The sequence below is a fragment of the Labeo rohita genome, chromosome 9 (genome assembly GCF_022985175.1).
Source record: "Labeo rohita strain BAU-BD-2019 chromosome 9, IGBB_LRoh.1.0, whole genome shotgun sequence".
NCBI classification, from domain to species: domain Eukaryota; kingdom Metazoa; phylum Chordata; class Actinopteri; order Cypriniformes; family Cyprinidae; genus Labeo; species Labeo rohita.
Window position 1 is genome coordinate 7,157,755 of NC_066877.1, and position 13,890 is coordinate 7,171,644.

A 13,890-nucleotide genomic window follows, 5' to 3' on the forward strand; every position below is an offset into this window, starting at 1 on the left:
TCCGCATGGTGCTGTATTAGATGCGTGCATGAGGGTACATCTCCAAACAATAGGGCTGTAACGATAATCGCACAATGTCGTGAGGCGCGTTTAGTCAATGAAGCCGGTACTTTGATTAGTAGTAAAGCTCCATCACGTGCCTTCAGCTGGAGCGGCAAGTAATACACAGAGCCGTAAAGCACTGACAAGCTACGCCAAAATCGTGATTCGATTTTGCGCGCGATTTTGGCATAGCTTGTCAGTGCTTTACGGCTCCGTGTATAGCCGTAAAGCACTGACAAGCTACGCCAAAATCGCGCGCAAAATCGAATCGCGATTTTGCCGTAGCTTGTCAGTGCTTTACGGCTCTGTGTATTACTTGCCGCTCCAGCTGAACGCACGTGATGGAGCTTTACTACTAACCAAAGTACCGGCTTCATTGACTAAACGCGCCTCACGACATCGTGCGATTATCGTTACAGCCCTAGTATTTGGTCTTGGCAGAACAGATCTGCTACACTGCTGCTGCGGCAGAGCAAGTACCGAGACTTGCTACTGCCAATACATCCATGACATGCTGCCTGAGCAAGTAAGAAATACTGCTGCTGCAAATATAACATATACATGAAATAACCCCCCACAAAGCAGGAGACATAGGAGAAACAATACAAGCCAAAACAAGAACAAAACACCCCCCAACAAGCAGATCTATCGCCAAGATGTATGTGATGCAATCTAGGAAAACCCAACACAAGGTGAAATTTCACCTTTTTTAGGTTTTGATGCCATATGAAAGCTGGGTTCAAGCTCTTTCCAAAGAACTTGAACGAAACAAAAGTTCTGGCTATCTTAAATTGTCTGATATGATTTTCAGGAATGGAATTTTGAGAAAAATGGTTTTAAAGTGAGATGGCTTTCACTTTCAATTCACAGGTTTAACAAGAGCTGTCTGTCAGGAGTCAGGAGTGCTATACTGCATTATTACACAAACAGATTAACGTCTGTTTTCCTTTGTTTATCATGGGCATAGTCTCCAAACATTTGATCACCGCTTGTATGTTTAGATAGCATGAATAATGCAGCCTACTTTGTAGTTTACACTTAGTAAAGCGCAGCACAACTGTTTGTGCACTGTGTGCATTACAGACTGTCATCGGACTCCTCCTCCCTAGTAACTTCATCATCAGATCCTTCACCTCTGGATGTGAAATAGTCCATTACAACATCGTTTAGGGCACGGACATCACCGAGATTGAGCAGACTGAGATGAGTAAGATCGTTTAAATAAGCAGCTACAGTATTTCAGACTGTGTTGTTGCGCTTCACCATCTCACAATATTAAAAATTAAATAAATAAATACAACTTTGCGTGTCGTAGTTTACACAGAAGTAGCCAAGAATGTGCATTGATACACCTTTATTAAATATGTTATGTGGCTTATTTTAATATATTAACTGTTTTTGTGGTGTTCAGAGAAAGCACCTCCACAGTGCATTCTTAACATAAGAGAAAGATACAGTCATTTATGCTCGCTGCAATAAATTGATATTTTTTCTGCACTAAACAAGTGAATTTGCCAAGATATTTTCAGAGATGATGGACAAGATGTTCTAGAAAAATAATTTAATGAAACCTAATTTTAACCAAAAAAAAAAAAAAAAATGACATTCAACCTATTTTTTGAATTTTCTGAAAACATTGCAGCGCGACATCCATTGGGTTTTTCCAGATCGCATCACATATGTCCTGCTGTTGCACCGGAGACCCATGTGAACCGCATGTATTACTATCTATGTGTGCCTGGGCTACCACGCAGACTGGCTTGACACTAGTGGCCTATGACTATGTGAGCCTTGGCTACCACACCGACCATCTTAACAATAGTGGCCAATGACTATGTCTGGGCTACCATGGCAACTGGATTAACTCTAATTAGGATGTGCATTATGTGTAATGTTAATTAATTAAATGAATATATGTTGCAATCCGATAGATAAGACCCCAGCACCCACCTGAGCAAATATTATAATTTAGTCATTCGTTTCGTTATATTTACTGGTATTTAATATACTATGGGGCGGTTTCCCGGACAGAGATTAAGCCTAGTCCTAGACTAAAGTGGCCCTTTAAACCAGATTAACAGTAATCTGCTTTCTTTGTCATGGTTTTAAATAGTCTTAGACTTAGTCTAGTCAGGAATTTAATTAGGAATTTAGGAATTTAAATTTCTGATTTCCTGAAGGAAGACTAGAGCTACTTCAGGACTAAATTGAAGCTTAAATTAAACCTACCAGGAGGCAGGTTTAACTTCAGATTAACATTGTGTTTCCAGTCTTCATATATCAAAATGATTGGTATCCTTGGTGGATGTAAACAAAGAAGCCTGTGAAAATAAATCTGCACTGGTAATTTTACTTTAAGTATAATGAAAAGGAATGGAAATGTCACTATGAAAGTTTTTTTTTCTCTCACACATTGGCCACAATTAATAGCACCCTTTTATTCAATACTTTTTGCAACCTCCTTTGGCCAATTTAACAGCTATGGTCTATCCTATAATGCCTGATGACTCTGAAAAAAACCTGACAAGAGATCATATACCATTCCTTCATCCAGATTCACTCCAGACCCTTCAGATTCCCAACTCCATGATAAACTCTCTTGTCTTCAGTTTTCTTTAGGGTTTAGGTCAGGGAACTGGGACATCCATGGCAGAACCTTCATTTTGTGCTCAGTGTCCCATTTTTTTTTTTTTTTTTTTTAAGAAAGATCAGAAAGACAAACAATAAATACAGATTTATGTTCCCAATGCTCTTTGGTACTATTTTTTAGGGTGCCAATATAATTCTGACAATGTCTCTCTCTCTCAAACAGCTATTATTTTCTCTTTACTGTTTTCATGGGGATATTGTTAAAATATAATTCTAACAACAAATAATAACAATACTAATGTTGCAAAACTAACAACAACAGCTGATTGCAATAATTTATGCAAGAATTCATTACAAAGCGATTCCTAAACATTCCTAATTTTATATTTTGACACCTGTTGTGTGCTGTTTACATTGCTTGCTTTTAAAAATCTTTCTCTTGTTCAAACACTTGTTTGTGTGTTAATTAATTAATTAATTTGTTTGTTTTTTGATTGCAGTGCTTTTTCTGCTGCTATTGTTTTTCTTGGATTTGCTTCTCAGTTACATACAATTTTAACCTTTTCTTGGTTCATTCCATGTTTTATAGGCAACCTCAATCCAGCTAATCCTGATTTGCACAGGTGGTATTAAATTAATCGAGTGTATTTTAGTTGAGGACTCCATAGTCCAGGTGTTAGTAATCTGTACTTAATCTGTGTTTCAGAAAGCCATTTTTTAAAACATGATTAACTATTCTAGATTAAGGCCTACTCCTGTTTTAATTTAATCTTGGTCCGGGAAACCACCCCATAATGTTTAAATAATGCTATTGTTTGCAAATATAAGGTTAAAGGGTGTTTTCAGAGTAAGATCAATTTCAGTTGAGTTCACTTCCTCTTTTTTTGCCGGGTTTAGTTTCTCCGTGTCGTAAACTCTAGAGGCCAGGCTTCTAAATCGGGGTGTTTTAAGGGGCGTGATATTTAAAGGGGTGGTTGATTGCGATTTCACTTTTTTAATTTTAGTTAAATGTTTAGTTAAAAATTAGGTAATGTTGCTCTTATCATAAACAATATCTGCAAAGTTGCAAAGCTAAAAGTTTAATGCAAACGAAGATATTTTCTTTTAAATTTATGGCAGTGTACTGTCTACAAAAATGGCTTGTAAGGACTACCACAAGTTACCTTCCGGCTTGGTAACATCATAAATCCAGATATTTACATAAACCCCACCCTCAGGAACATGCAACAAAGGGGGCAAGGCAAGAAGAGCATTAACACATGTTAGACTGCACCCCATAGACACAATCAAGTCTAGAAAAAACCCAGTCAACCACCCCTTTAAATGTTGATTGTTTTTAGTCATTGTTTTTGCGCTCGTTTCTGTGTTGAATTGATAAATGAGGCCCAGTGAGAGCACACATCACACAAACACATTTCTCCCAGCTACACTACCCATAATGGTACAACCACCATAGATAGTGATCATAAGCGATAACTCGTATTTACCTTCTAGGGCAACACTGTCATTGATATGACTGCGATAAGCGCATGCTTCATATTAACAATAATATACTTTGGTTAAAAATTCTCAATGGTTGTAACACAACACCCTTTTTACCTTGCCAAAGTCAGCTCTGCAAAAATCATCTCATTCTGGTCGAGGCTGCTTTAAATGCAAATGAGCTCTGCTCGCCCCGCCCCTCTCTGCTCTCTGTGGAAAGACGAGCCTGTTTACTTTAGCCACATTTAGCCATGTTTAGACGCTAAACTTGCTAACTAGCACATTATTAGGAAAGGCGATCGCAAAGATTTATAAAAAGAAACCCTTATACTCACTTCTGCTGTAAGTAAAGCTGGATCACGAATGATTCGCGCGAACATAGATGGATATATGTAGATCGGGAGGTGCATTCCCTTCACAAAGAAACGTAATCTACTGCATCTTCAGTGGCTCAGATGCCTCAATCGCTCAATCGGAGACATTCTTGTCTAACTTACATCCCTGCTCCGGCTTCGAAACAAAGAGGGCGGACTGTTACAACTATCTTAGGTAAAACGCTCATGTCAATCAACTATAGTGGGAGCAGCCTCTGTGGGTGTGACGCCACAACGACAGGCATCTGAGAATGGCTCAATTTGAAAAAGGGGATATTATTTTTACAGATTAATTAAAAACCACTGCATGGAATTTTATCATTATAGGGTAGATTTGTACATACACTGCCAACACACATTAAAGTTCAAACAACATGTAATGACCCCTTTAAAGTAAGATGTAAAGTTTGCTTAAAGAAAACTTACAAGTATACTTGCAGTATAAAACTATTAAACTAGTAGTTTCATGAGACTACACTTCAAAGTGTACTAAAAATCTGGACAGTGTACTCTCAAGAAATTCTGCCATTTGTTTAAAGGAAAGCACCTCCAAATGCTTCATGAGGTCAACACTAAGCCAGTAAATGAAGGGACCTGTTTAGTCAGTTCAGATAGTACAATGCTATACCTAGATCACCCTTAACGATTCATGAGCATCCTCCTGAAAGTGGTCAGAGTCATTCTGAAGCTTAAAGTCTCCATAAAACCAAAATTCAAGTTTTTTGGCTTTTAGTATAAATATGTTAGCCTTACATTTATCTATAAGGTAATGTGCTCCAAGATATTCAATTCAATTCAAATTTATTTGTATAGCACCTTTCACAATACATATCGTTGCAAAGCAACTTTACAGCAAGTTAAAGTTTTTTTACAATATATTTAGTAGTAGCTTACTAGTGGTGACTATGTCAAGATATAAGCATTCAAAACTTACAGTCTCTCACTTCCACCAATATGGAAATGTTGAGAGACTTTGCAAGCAGACGTGATCCCGAACAGATCAGAGAAATCTGTCACTCGGTCTAACCAGGACCAAGAAGCCCTTGACTTACTCCAGTCAAAGACTGTCCAAGTAATGATCGATGACGTGAGTCACTATGCCACTCCTCTCTTGCGTAAGGATATGCCCATTCTTCAAGCTCCCACAGAGGCAGTACCTTCTAACCTTAGGAACACAAGAAATGCCTGGAGAAAGACCCCATCAAAGCGGCTACCTACCAACAGGAGAAGAAGAAACTACAGTCCTCAGATTCAAACTCCCACCTGAAACAGTTAATTCACAGACTGAGTCATGGTTTATCCCTCACCACATTGTGCAGCACAATGGTAAGGACTGACTTTTAACTGTTCATTTGACTTTGAAGGCCATAACCTGAATGACTATTTGCAAGATCCAGCCTTAGACCCATTGCTGTTAGGTGTGTGTCTACGCTTTCTTGAACACCCAGTGGCAATAAGGTTCAGCTCGTCCTAGATGACAAGACTTGGACAGATCTAGACCACCGGACATTTATGAATGGCAAGTGCTACCTTTTGGCACTACTTGTAGTCCATGTTGTGCCATTTATGCTGTCCAAAGAATGAATAAATTACAGCCCTCCTGATGATAACATCAGAAACAATGTAGAAAGGAATTTTTATATGGACAACTGCTTGAAGAGGCTCTCATCACGTCAAGAAGCAAGGCAGCTTGTAGACAAACTCTGTGCCCTCTTTGCCAGTGGTGGTTTTGATCTTCACCAGTGGGCAAGTAACAACCCAAATATGGTAGAACACCTACCAACAGAAGCATGATCCACCAGTACAGAATTTGCAGAATCTGCACTAGGTTTAAAGTGGCACTGCAAATCAGACTTCCTTGGGTATAATACCCATCCTGCCAAGCCTGGACCTGGACCATGTACCCTTTGACCTGGTACGACCCCTTGGGCTTCATACTCATACTCATACTCCTATTCATACTCATACTCCCATTCACCACGCAAGCCAAGATTTTAGTTCAGATATTATGGGACAAGCAACGAGACTGAGATGACCCAAATCTAGGTGATGAACTTTTGAGATCCTGGAAGGCATGGGTGGCAGAATTGCCTACCTTAGCAAGTCTTTTAATACCCTGCTGTACCACATCCTCAGGTATTGATCATTCTCACAACACCAAACAGATTCACATCTTTTGCAACGCATCTGAGCAAGCTTATAGATTTGTCGCCTATTTACGTACTGAGGATGAAAACGGTAATATTCAGTTAGCGTTTTTACTAACAAGGTCAAACGTTGCCCCAAAACGACATCTGACCATTCCCCAACTAGAGCTGTGTGCTGCCTTGAATGGTGCCCATTTGACCAATCTCTTGCATACTGAGCTCACCCTTCAGATCAATACAGTGACACTATGGACAGATTCCACCCCTGTGCTAACCTGGCTCAAATCTGAATCATACTGATTCAAGGTGTTTGTTGCCACCAGGATAGCTGAAATTCAAGAGCTGACAGCTGAATATACCTAGCAATATCAAGGGTTAAAGGGGTCATCAGATGCCCATTTTCGCCAAACTTATATGATTCTTTAGGGTCTTAGTGAGAAGTTTATAACATACTTTGGTTAAAATTTCTCAGTGGTAGTGTAAAAAACACCCGTTTTACCATGTCAAAATCAGCCCTGTTCAGAGTGAGCCATTCTACTGCAAGTTCCTTTAAATGCTAATGAGCTCTGCTCACCCCGCCCCTCTCTTCTGTGGGGTGACGAGCTTGTCTGTTTACTTTAGACACATTTAGCTGCAAAACTTGCTAACTAGCACATTACAAAGAAAGGCAATTTGCAAAGATGCATAAAAACCCTTATACTCACTTCTGCTGTAGGTGAAGCTGCATCACAAATGATTTGCGCGAATGTAAATGCATTTATGCAGATCGCTGGGCACATTTCCTTCTACAACAAAAGTAACGTTAATCCTCTGCATCTTCAGCAGCTCAGATGTTGGGAATAAATGATGACTGACATGATCATTATTACATCCAACAAAATAACACCTCAATTGCTCAATTGGAGATATTCTTTTCTTTCCCTGCATCGGAATAGACACAATGGCAGTCAGGGTGGGTCTAAGGTAAGACAGTCATGTCAATCAACCATCGTGGGAGCGGCCATTATTGGTGTGACATCACACCAACAAGAAGCTCAGAATGGCTTGATTTGAAAAAGGGGATATTTCTTATAAAGATTACAAAAATACCACTGGATTTTCACAAATCTGTGGGCGCACAGAAAATGGTATATAAGAGAGCACGTCAGTGAGTTCTGTTTCACTTTAAATAAACAAGACTCAAAAGCACTTGCAAATGATACATTCTGTCATCTGTCATCAGTTAGAAGCATGGAACTCACAACTGAAATTCAAGTTCTGCTCTGTGTTGTGAGCAGCATCACTATGTTGTCACTGAGAAGCTGCAGCCATGGTGGAGATGATTTTTGGTGTGCAAGCAGAGCAACAACAACAATGCGCTACATGTTTATTTTCCCCTCATTTTTCCAATTGATGGAAATCCGTCGTAGCAATGGAGAACTTTACTCCCTGCGATATGTAGATTCCAGTAGCAATCCAGCTAATGACCTCACCCGAGGTAAAACTTTTTCCGAACTATCAATGCCACATCACTGGGTTACCAAATTACTGATCTGAGACTGTGTTAGTAAACTCTGCCATCCTGGACCTGATAGAGGACGGGAAGCCTTCTGCAAACAACACCTGTGCAAAGACTGTCAAAAATGGAAAAACCAAATAGTTATTCCTAAAATGGCAGATCTACCACCTGGAGGCGTCATGCCCATTGAAAGTCAGATTTTTGAGCCAAGTGGACTTTGAATGCATCTTCCAAAAGACAAAAAAATAGCCAAATAATATTTAAATATTTGATACAATCACACAGGCTTCACGTTCAGTGCATATGGCACATCAGCTTAGCTGCTAAATTCAAATCAGCATTCGCTGGCTGACGCTGAGCCAAAGACAGGCGCGTTTCAACAGTGCTGTGCATTATAACTAATCACACACGTTTCGTAAGTTGAGTTAATGAATGAAATAACCAATCAGAGGTGTTCAGATTAGTCATCAAAGAACACTGTTTTGTTCACTCGCTTGCTGACTGAATTGACCTTATGCATGGAGCGTTCTTTAGAACTTCCGCATAATTATAAGCCAGCTTGTAAACTTCCGGTGAAGCTTATTTTATATGTGCTATATATAAGTGGAGACTCTTGAGACTCCTCTCCTGCCTCGTCCTCATCAGAAACTGAGAAAAATATTAACTACAACATTGTAAATAATGATAGCGGCATGAACGTTCAGTTTCATGTTATTTAACAACATATAAATAGCTAATCCCAGGAGGGTACATAGAGACATACACTACCGTTCAAAAGTTTGGGGTCAGTAAGACTTGTAATAGTCTTTAAAGAAGTCTCTTATGCTCATCAAGGCTGCATTTATTTGATTAAAAATATAGAAAAAAAAACAGTAATATTGCAAAATGTTTTTACAATATAAAATAATGTTTTTTTATTTTAACATACTTTAAAATAGAATTTATTCCTGTGATGAAAAGCTGAATTTTTATCAGCTGTTACTCCAGTCTTAAGTGTCACATGATCCTTCAGAAATCATTCTAATATGCGGACTTATTATTAGAATGATCAATGTTGGATAATATCAACAGTTGTGCTGCCAAATATTTTTTGGAACCTGTGATTTTTTTTTTTTTTTCAGGATTCTTTCATGAATAACAAGTTTAAAAAGTACAGTGTTTATTCAAAATATAAATATTTTATAACAATGTAAATTATTTATTATTAACTTTTAATAAACTTTTAATTATTGACTTAATACATCCTTGGTGAATAAAAGTATTAATTTCTTAAAAAAAATCAATAAAAATGTACTGACCCCAAACTTTTGAACGGTAGTGTAGTTGTACATTTAAATTCTGAGAACACTATCATAACTGTTTAGGCTAACGTTAACGACGTCATCTTAATAGTATTCTTGATAATCAACTTTCCTTAATAGTCATGAACACATTTTTAAGATCTTTTAATATTTTAAAGCCTTTATTATTTTTCAACTCTACAGCTGTGCAGTAAAATTCACTTCAAAGATTCACTTTTCCTTCATAAAGAATTCAATAAAGAATTTTCACAGAAAACAACGACTTTTTAAGATGAAAATTATATAAAAGTACCCCTATAACCAGAAGATGGCTGTAGAGGATCACTCATTGGCTGTAGCTGCCATTTCAACTCCCTACTTTTTATTAGTCCTGCTTTTCAATTTATTACAAAATTACTAGAATAACAAATGTTAGTACTTTTATCACACTTAAGTATATTGTACAGCAACTGCAGAAAGTCAGTAAAAGAAAGAAAGAAATAAGCTCAGCGTCACGCTCAGACAAAGCACACGAACAACGACGTAAATAAACGAAGGTATTTAATAAATCCACGGGGAACACAGGAGACACAGGAACACAGGGTAGTAACATCAACGTCCAAAAAAACAAGAGGGGAAACACACGCTATATATACACACAGACTGATTACAGACACAGGTGTTGACAATGAGGGAGAAACCAAAATACACAGAACTGCAGGGGAGATGATGGGAGAAACCAACTAGAAAGTCCAGGGGTGTGACACTCAGACACAAACAGAATATAAGGGTGAATTATTTAAATACTTAAATATAGTACACTACAAATTAAATAAGTAAAATATTAATGTTATAAGAATTGAATAATGCATTCAGTATGAATCAAAATAAATTTGAAATATTTTATTTTTAATTTAATAACTACATCTTTTAAGTTTTATCTTAATCTATCTAGCTGATATTCAACCAACACAACCTTGTTACTGCTGTAGTTTTCTTACTCTGAATTTAGTCTGAATCATTTAATGCACAGTTCTGTTTTTGATCGGCTTGTCAGATGTTTCATTCAGTTACTGTCAATCATATAGCAATGACTAGATTTACTCTCATAATTTTTTACACTTGTAAAAAAAACTTCTCTTCGAATTGTAAATGGATTATGTAGTGAAAACCAGCAAAGGACACTCCTATTATGGCACAGTACAGTTGACTGGATATGACTGAGCTGGCTTGTCTAAAACAAGGAAGTAATCCATGCATACGATCAATTCTCTGGTGAATTTTCTCATCAGAAATAACAAAGTGCAGATGTACGTACAAATGTAAGATATTAATTTCACAGTGTAAACAGCTTCAGTTATTTTAATAGGAGTTTTGAGGGTTTTGCTTGAACTCTGGCTAGACTGATTGTAAATGTTATCTGCTCTTTCTGTACAATGGAAGTCTTGAAATTAGTAACTTACAATGATTTTATAAAATTCACATTAAAACCAAAGTCAGCTGTAATAATAAAAAAATATTTTATGGCATGACACCCATATCTGGTACTTAAAGACGGGTTGTTATGCATGTGCAGTTAATAGATTACAGTATTAGGGTACTTTGCCCATCGCCAATCATAGATCAACTAATTATAGATCATTATAGACCAACTAACATAATCTATAAAAGTGCAAAATGCATTTGAGAATCGAGATATTTCATATAGATCAGGGGTCACCAAACTTGTTCCTGAAGGGTCGGTGTCCTGCAGTTTACCTCCAACTTTCATCAACACACCTGCCTGGAAGTTTCAAGTATACCTAGCAAGACCTTGATTAGCTGGTTCAGGTGTGTTTGATTAGGGTTGGAGCTAAACTCTGCAGGGACACCGACCCTCCAGGACCAGATCTGGTGACCCCTGATATAGATAAAGATGTTTGGGAATATTTCAAATAAAAAGTAAATAAATAAATAAATAAGCCTATATCAGTCACACTCCCCAACCCAACACCCTTGCCCCCTCAAAAATAATGAGTGCAGGATGCCCCTGCATCTGAACGTGGTAATGTGTGTTTATTTTTGTTGACAGTATTTTAATAGTATTTAAAGATTATGAACATATAAGCATTACAAAACAAATTAATAATATAAGCGGAGGTATGTATAATTAAGTAATTTTAAGTGTTTTTGCCATTATTATTATTATTTTCTAAAATAATATTAATTAGGTTATATAAAGGCATATGTGACGAAGATGTTTTTGCAAGTCTCACGCGCAGTGTTCACTCCTTCTGATATAGTCCGTTCTGCCATACACTATATAGCATACATCGTATCATTGGACTTTGTTTACGTTGTTAAAATCCTTGCCCATACCCCCACCCACAGTAGACTCCATAAAGTGTAGGGTTTACTCACCCGATATTCTGAAGCAGATTAAGAAAAACAACAGATGAAATAGAAGTGTCGCTGAAGCCATTTTCCAACAAAGAACCATCGTTACAGGCAATGAAGCATCGGTACAGCTTAGCTACGCCACAATCAAACTGCATTCTAGGTTTGCTTTTGGTTCGTTTATTAATTTAGTGAAGAAACTAGTAGTTTACAATGATATAATAAATTAATAATAAATATAATATAATAAATTAATTGTAAAAAACAGAAAAAAAAAAACAGTGGCTGATGAGTCACCAGGCTTCTGCTACATCCAAGTGCAAGGGAGTATGCACCGACGGCAAACCACTCCCTTAGTCGATCTTAAATATGCTGCTATGGCTGTAGCAAGCTAAACAGTAAAATAAACGATTATCTGCCTAAATTAAAGGCATTTGGACTTGACAGTTATCCATTGGTTCAAGGACTTTGACATATTTCCTGACTTGGACGCCGGGGAAATACATATAATGGTTTATCTGCTGAACTAGTCTATAAATACAACATAGCTCTATCTTAATCCAAAGAATCGCTTATTGTTATATTTAAATAAAACTTACACCTAATAAGGCATTAACGGTGTCTGTCTAGTTTAAGACGATTTTTTGGAGAAATTACACGAAGTCACTAAACGTTATTTGGTTTGTTCTATAGAGAAACCGTTCTTACAAGTTATAAATGTCAGTTTAAATATTACTTAGCAATTGTATACGGGTATTAAAAATGACTCAAAACCGCAGAGGTTGGTTATAGCTGTATATCTGTATATATTTATAACTATGACTGTTGTATGTAAGGGACCTGTCAGTGTCTGAAATTTCCCCCACGTCATTAACACTTAGGCATGACACATTTATTTAAAAAAAAAAAAAAAAAAAAAAAAGACAATAAATTAGAAATTACATAAATATTATTTTCACATTACAGTTCCTATAGTGGCCAGGCTGACTGGCATAGTAGGTCCTACCAGCGGTCCTGACCACCGGAGCATGTATGCATCAGCAAGGAACTGCACAAGACTGTCCCTGGCAGGTCTGATACAAAGGCAAAGATCAGTGCCCTTAATGGACACTATGGCTGCGTCTGAAAGCTGAAAAGTGGAAGAAGCATTCTAAGGTAGGAAGGCATCAAGTCCAGTGCTACCTTCACTTCCTGTCCCCTGAAAGGCCTTCATCTGATCAATTTTTAAAGGCAGCGTGGATGTATTCTTTGCTGCATTAGATATCCCACAATCCTGTGCTTTCCCAGTGGCTACAGTAAAATGTTGGGTTACACATATTTTTTTAAATCTCTTCTGTGTTTCACAGAAGAAACTCATATGGGTTTGGAATGACGTGAGGGAGAGTAAATAATGGAAAAGAACCCGTTATAGTTATATGTCCAAAAGTATAGTAAAGAAGGAAAGAGTTTGATTTCCAAAATGTAAAATAAATAAATAAAATAAGTAAGTAAATAAATAAGATTCATTTTGAGTAGACAAACATTTTGCAACAGAATTCACAAGACTGATTAATTGTATTCATTTTTAATGCAATATCTGAAAATGTAGAACTGGAAACTTTCAGGGTAGGCTTTAAACCAGTCTGTGGCCAGTGCCTGGCACGTCATAATCCAGCCCTGGGTATTTCAGGAGAAAACAAATATGGTTGTATGGTCTTTACCCCCACTCTTAACAATACTTCTAAAAATACTCTTGGCAGCAACAAACAACAATCACTAGAGGGTAAGAAGACTAGAAATGTGTATAAAAAATGTTTTACTCTTCAATTCATGAACTTAAAAGGATAGTTCATCCAAAAATGAAAATTCTGTCATTAATTACTTACCCTCATTTTGTTCCAAACCCCTAAGACCTGTGTTTTCCTTTGGAACACAAATCAAGATGTTTTTAATGAAATCAGAGGGCTTTCTGACCCTGCATAGACAGCAACGCAACTGAAATTTCCCCAGGCCCAGAAGTCAAGAAGCTGAGTCAAGAAAGCATCTCAACCCACTCAGTGGCATTCAGAGTTATGGCAACACTGTGACTAGTGTAAAAACAATACTTGCCCCTAAATGAGGGT

The 13,890-nt window shown here is 37.4% G+C and overlaps 1 protein-coding gene across 4 annotated transcripts in view; it reads right to left on the bottom strand.

The window, feature by feature from the left end:
- The window catches only part of si:ch211-141e20.2 (nectin-2), an 81,129-nt gene extending 69,019 nt beyond the window's left edge, over positions 1-12,110 (bottom strand). For all 4 annotated transcript variants that reach the window (XM_051119757.1, XM_051119756.1, XM_051119758.1 and 1 more), the window contains exon 1: positions 11,813-12,110. In XM_051119757.1, the coding sequence (XP_050975714.1) occupies positions 11,813-11,891 (79 nt within the window). In that variant the 5' untranslated portion in view covers positions 11,892-12,110. The remainder of the gene's footprint in view (positions 1-11,812) is intronic.
- Between the last annotated feature and the right edge of the window lie 1,780 nt (positions 12,111-13,890).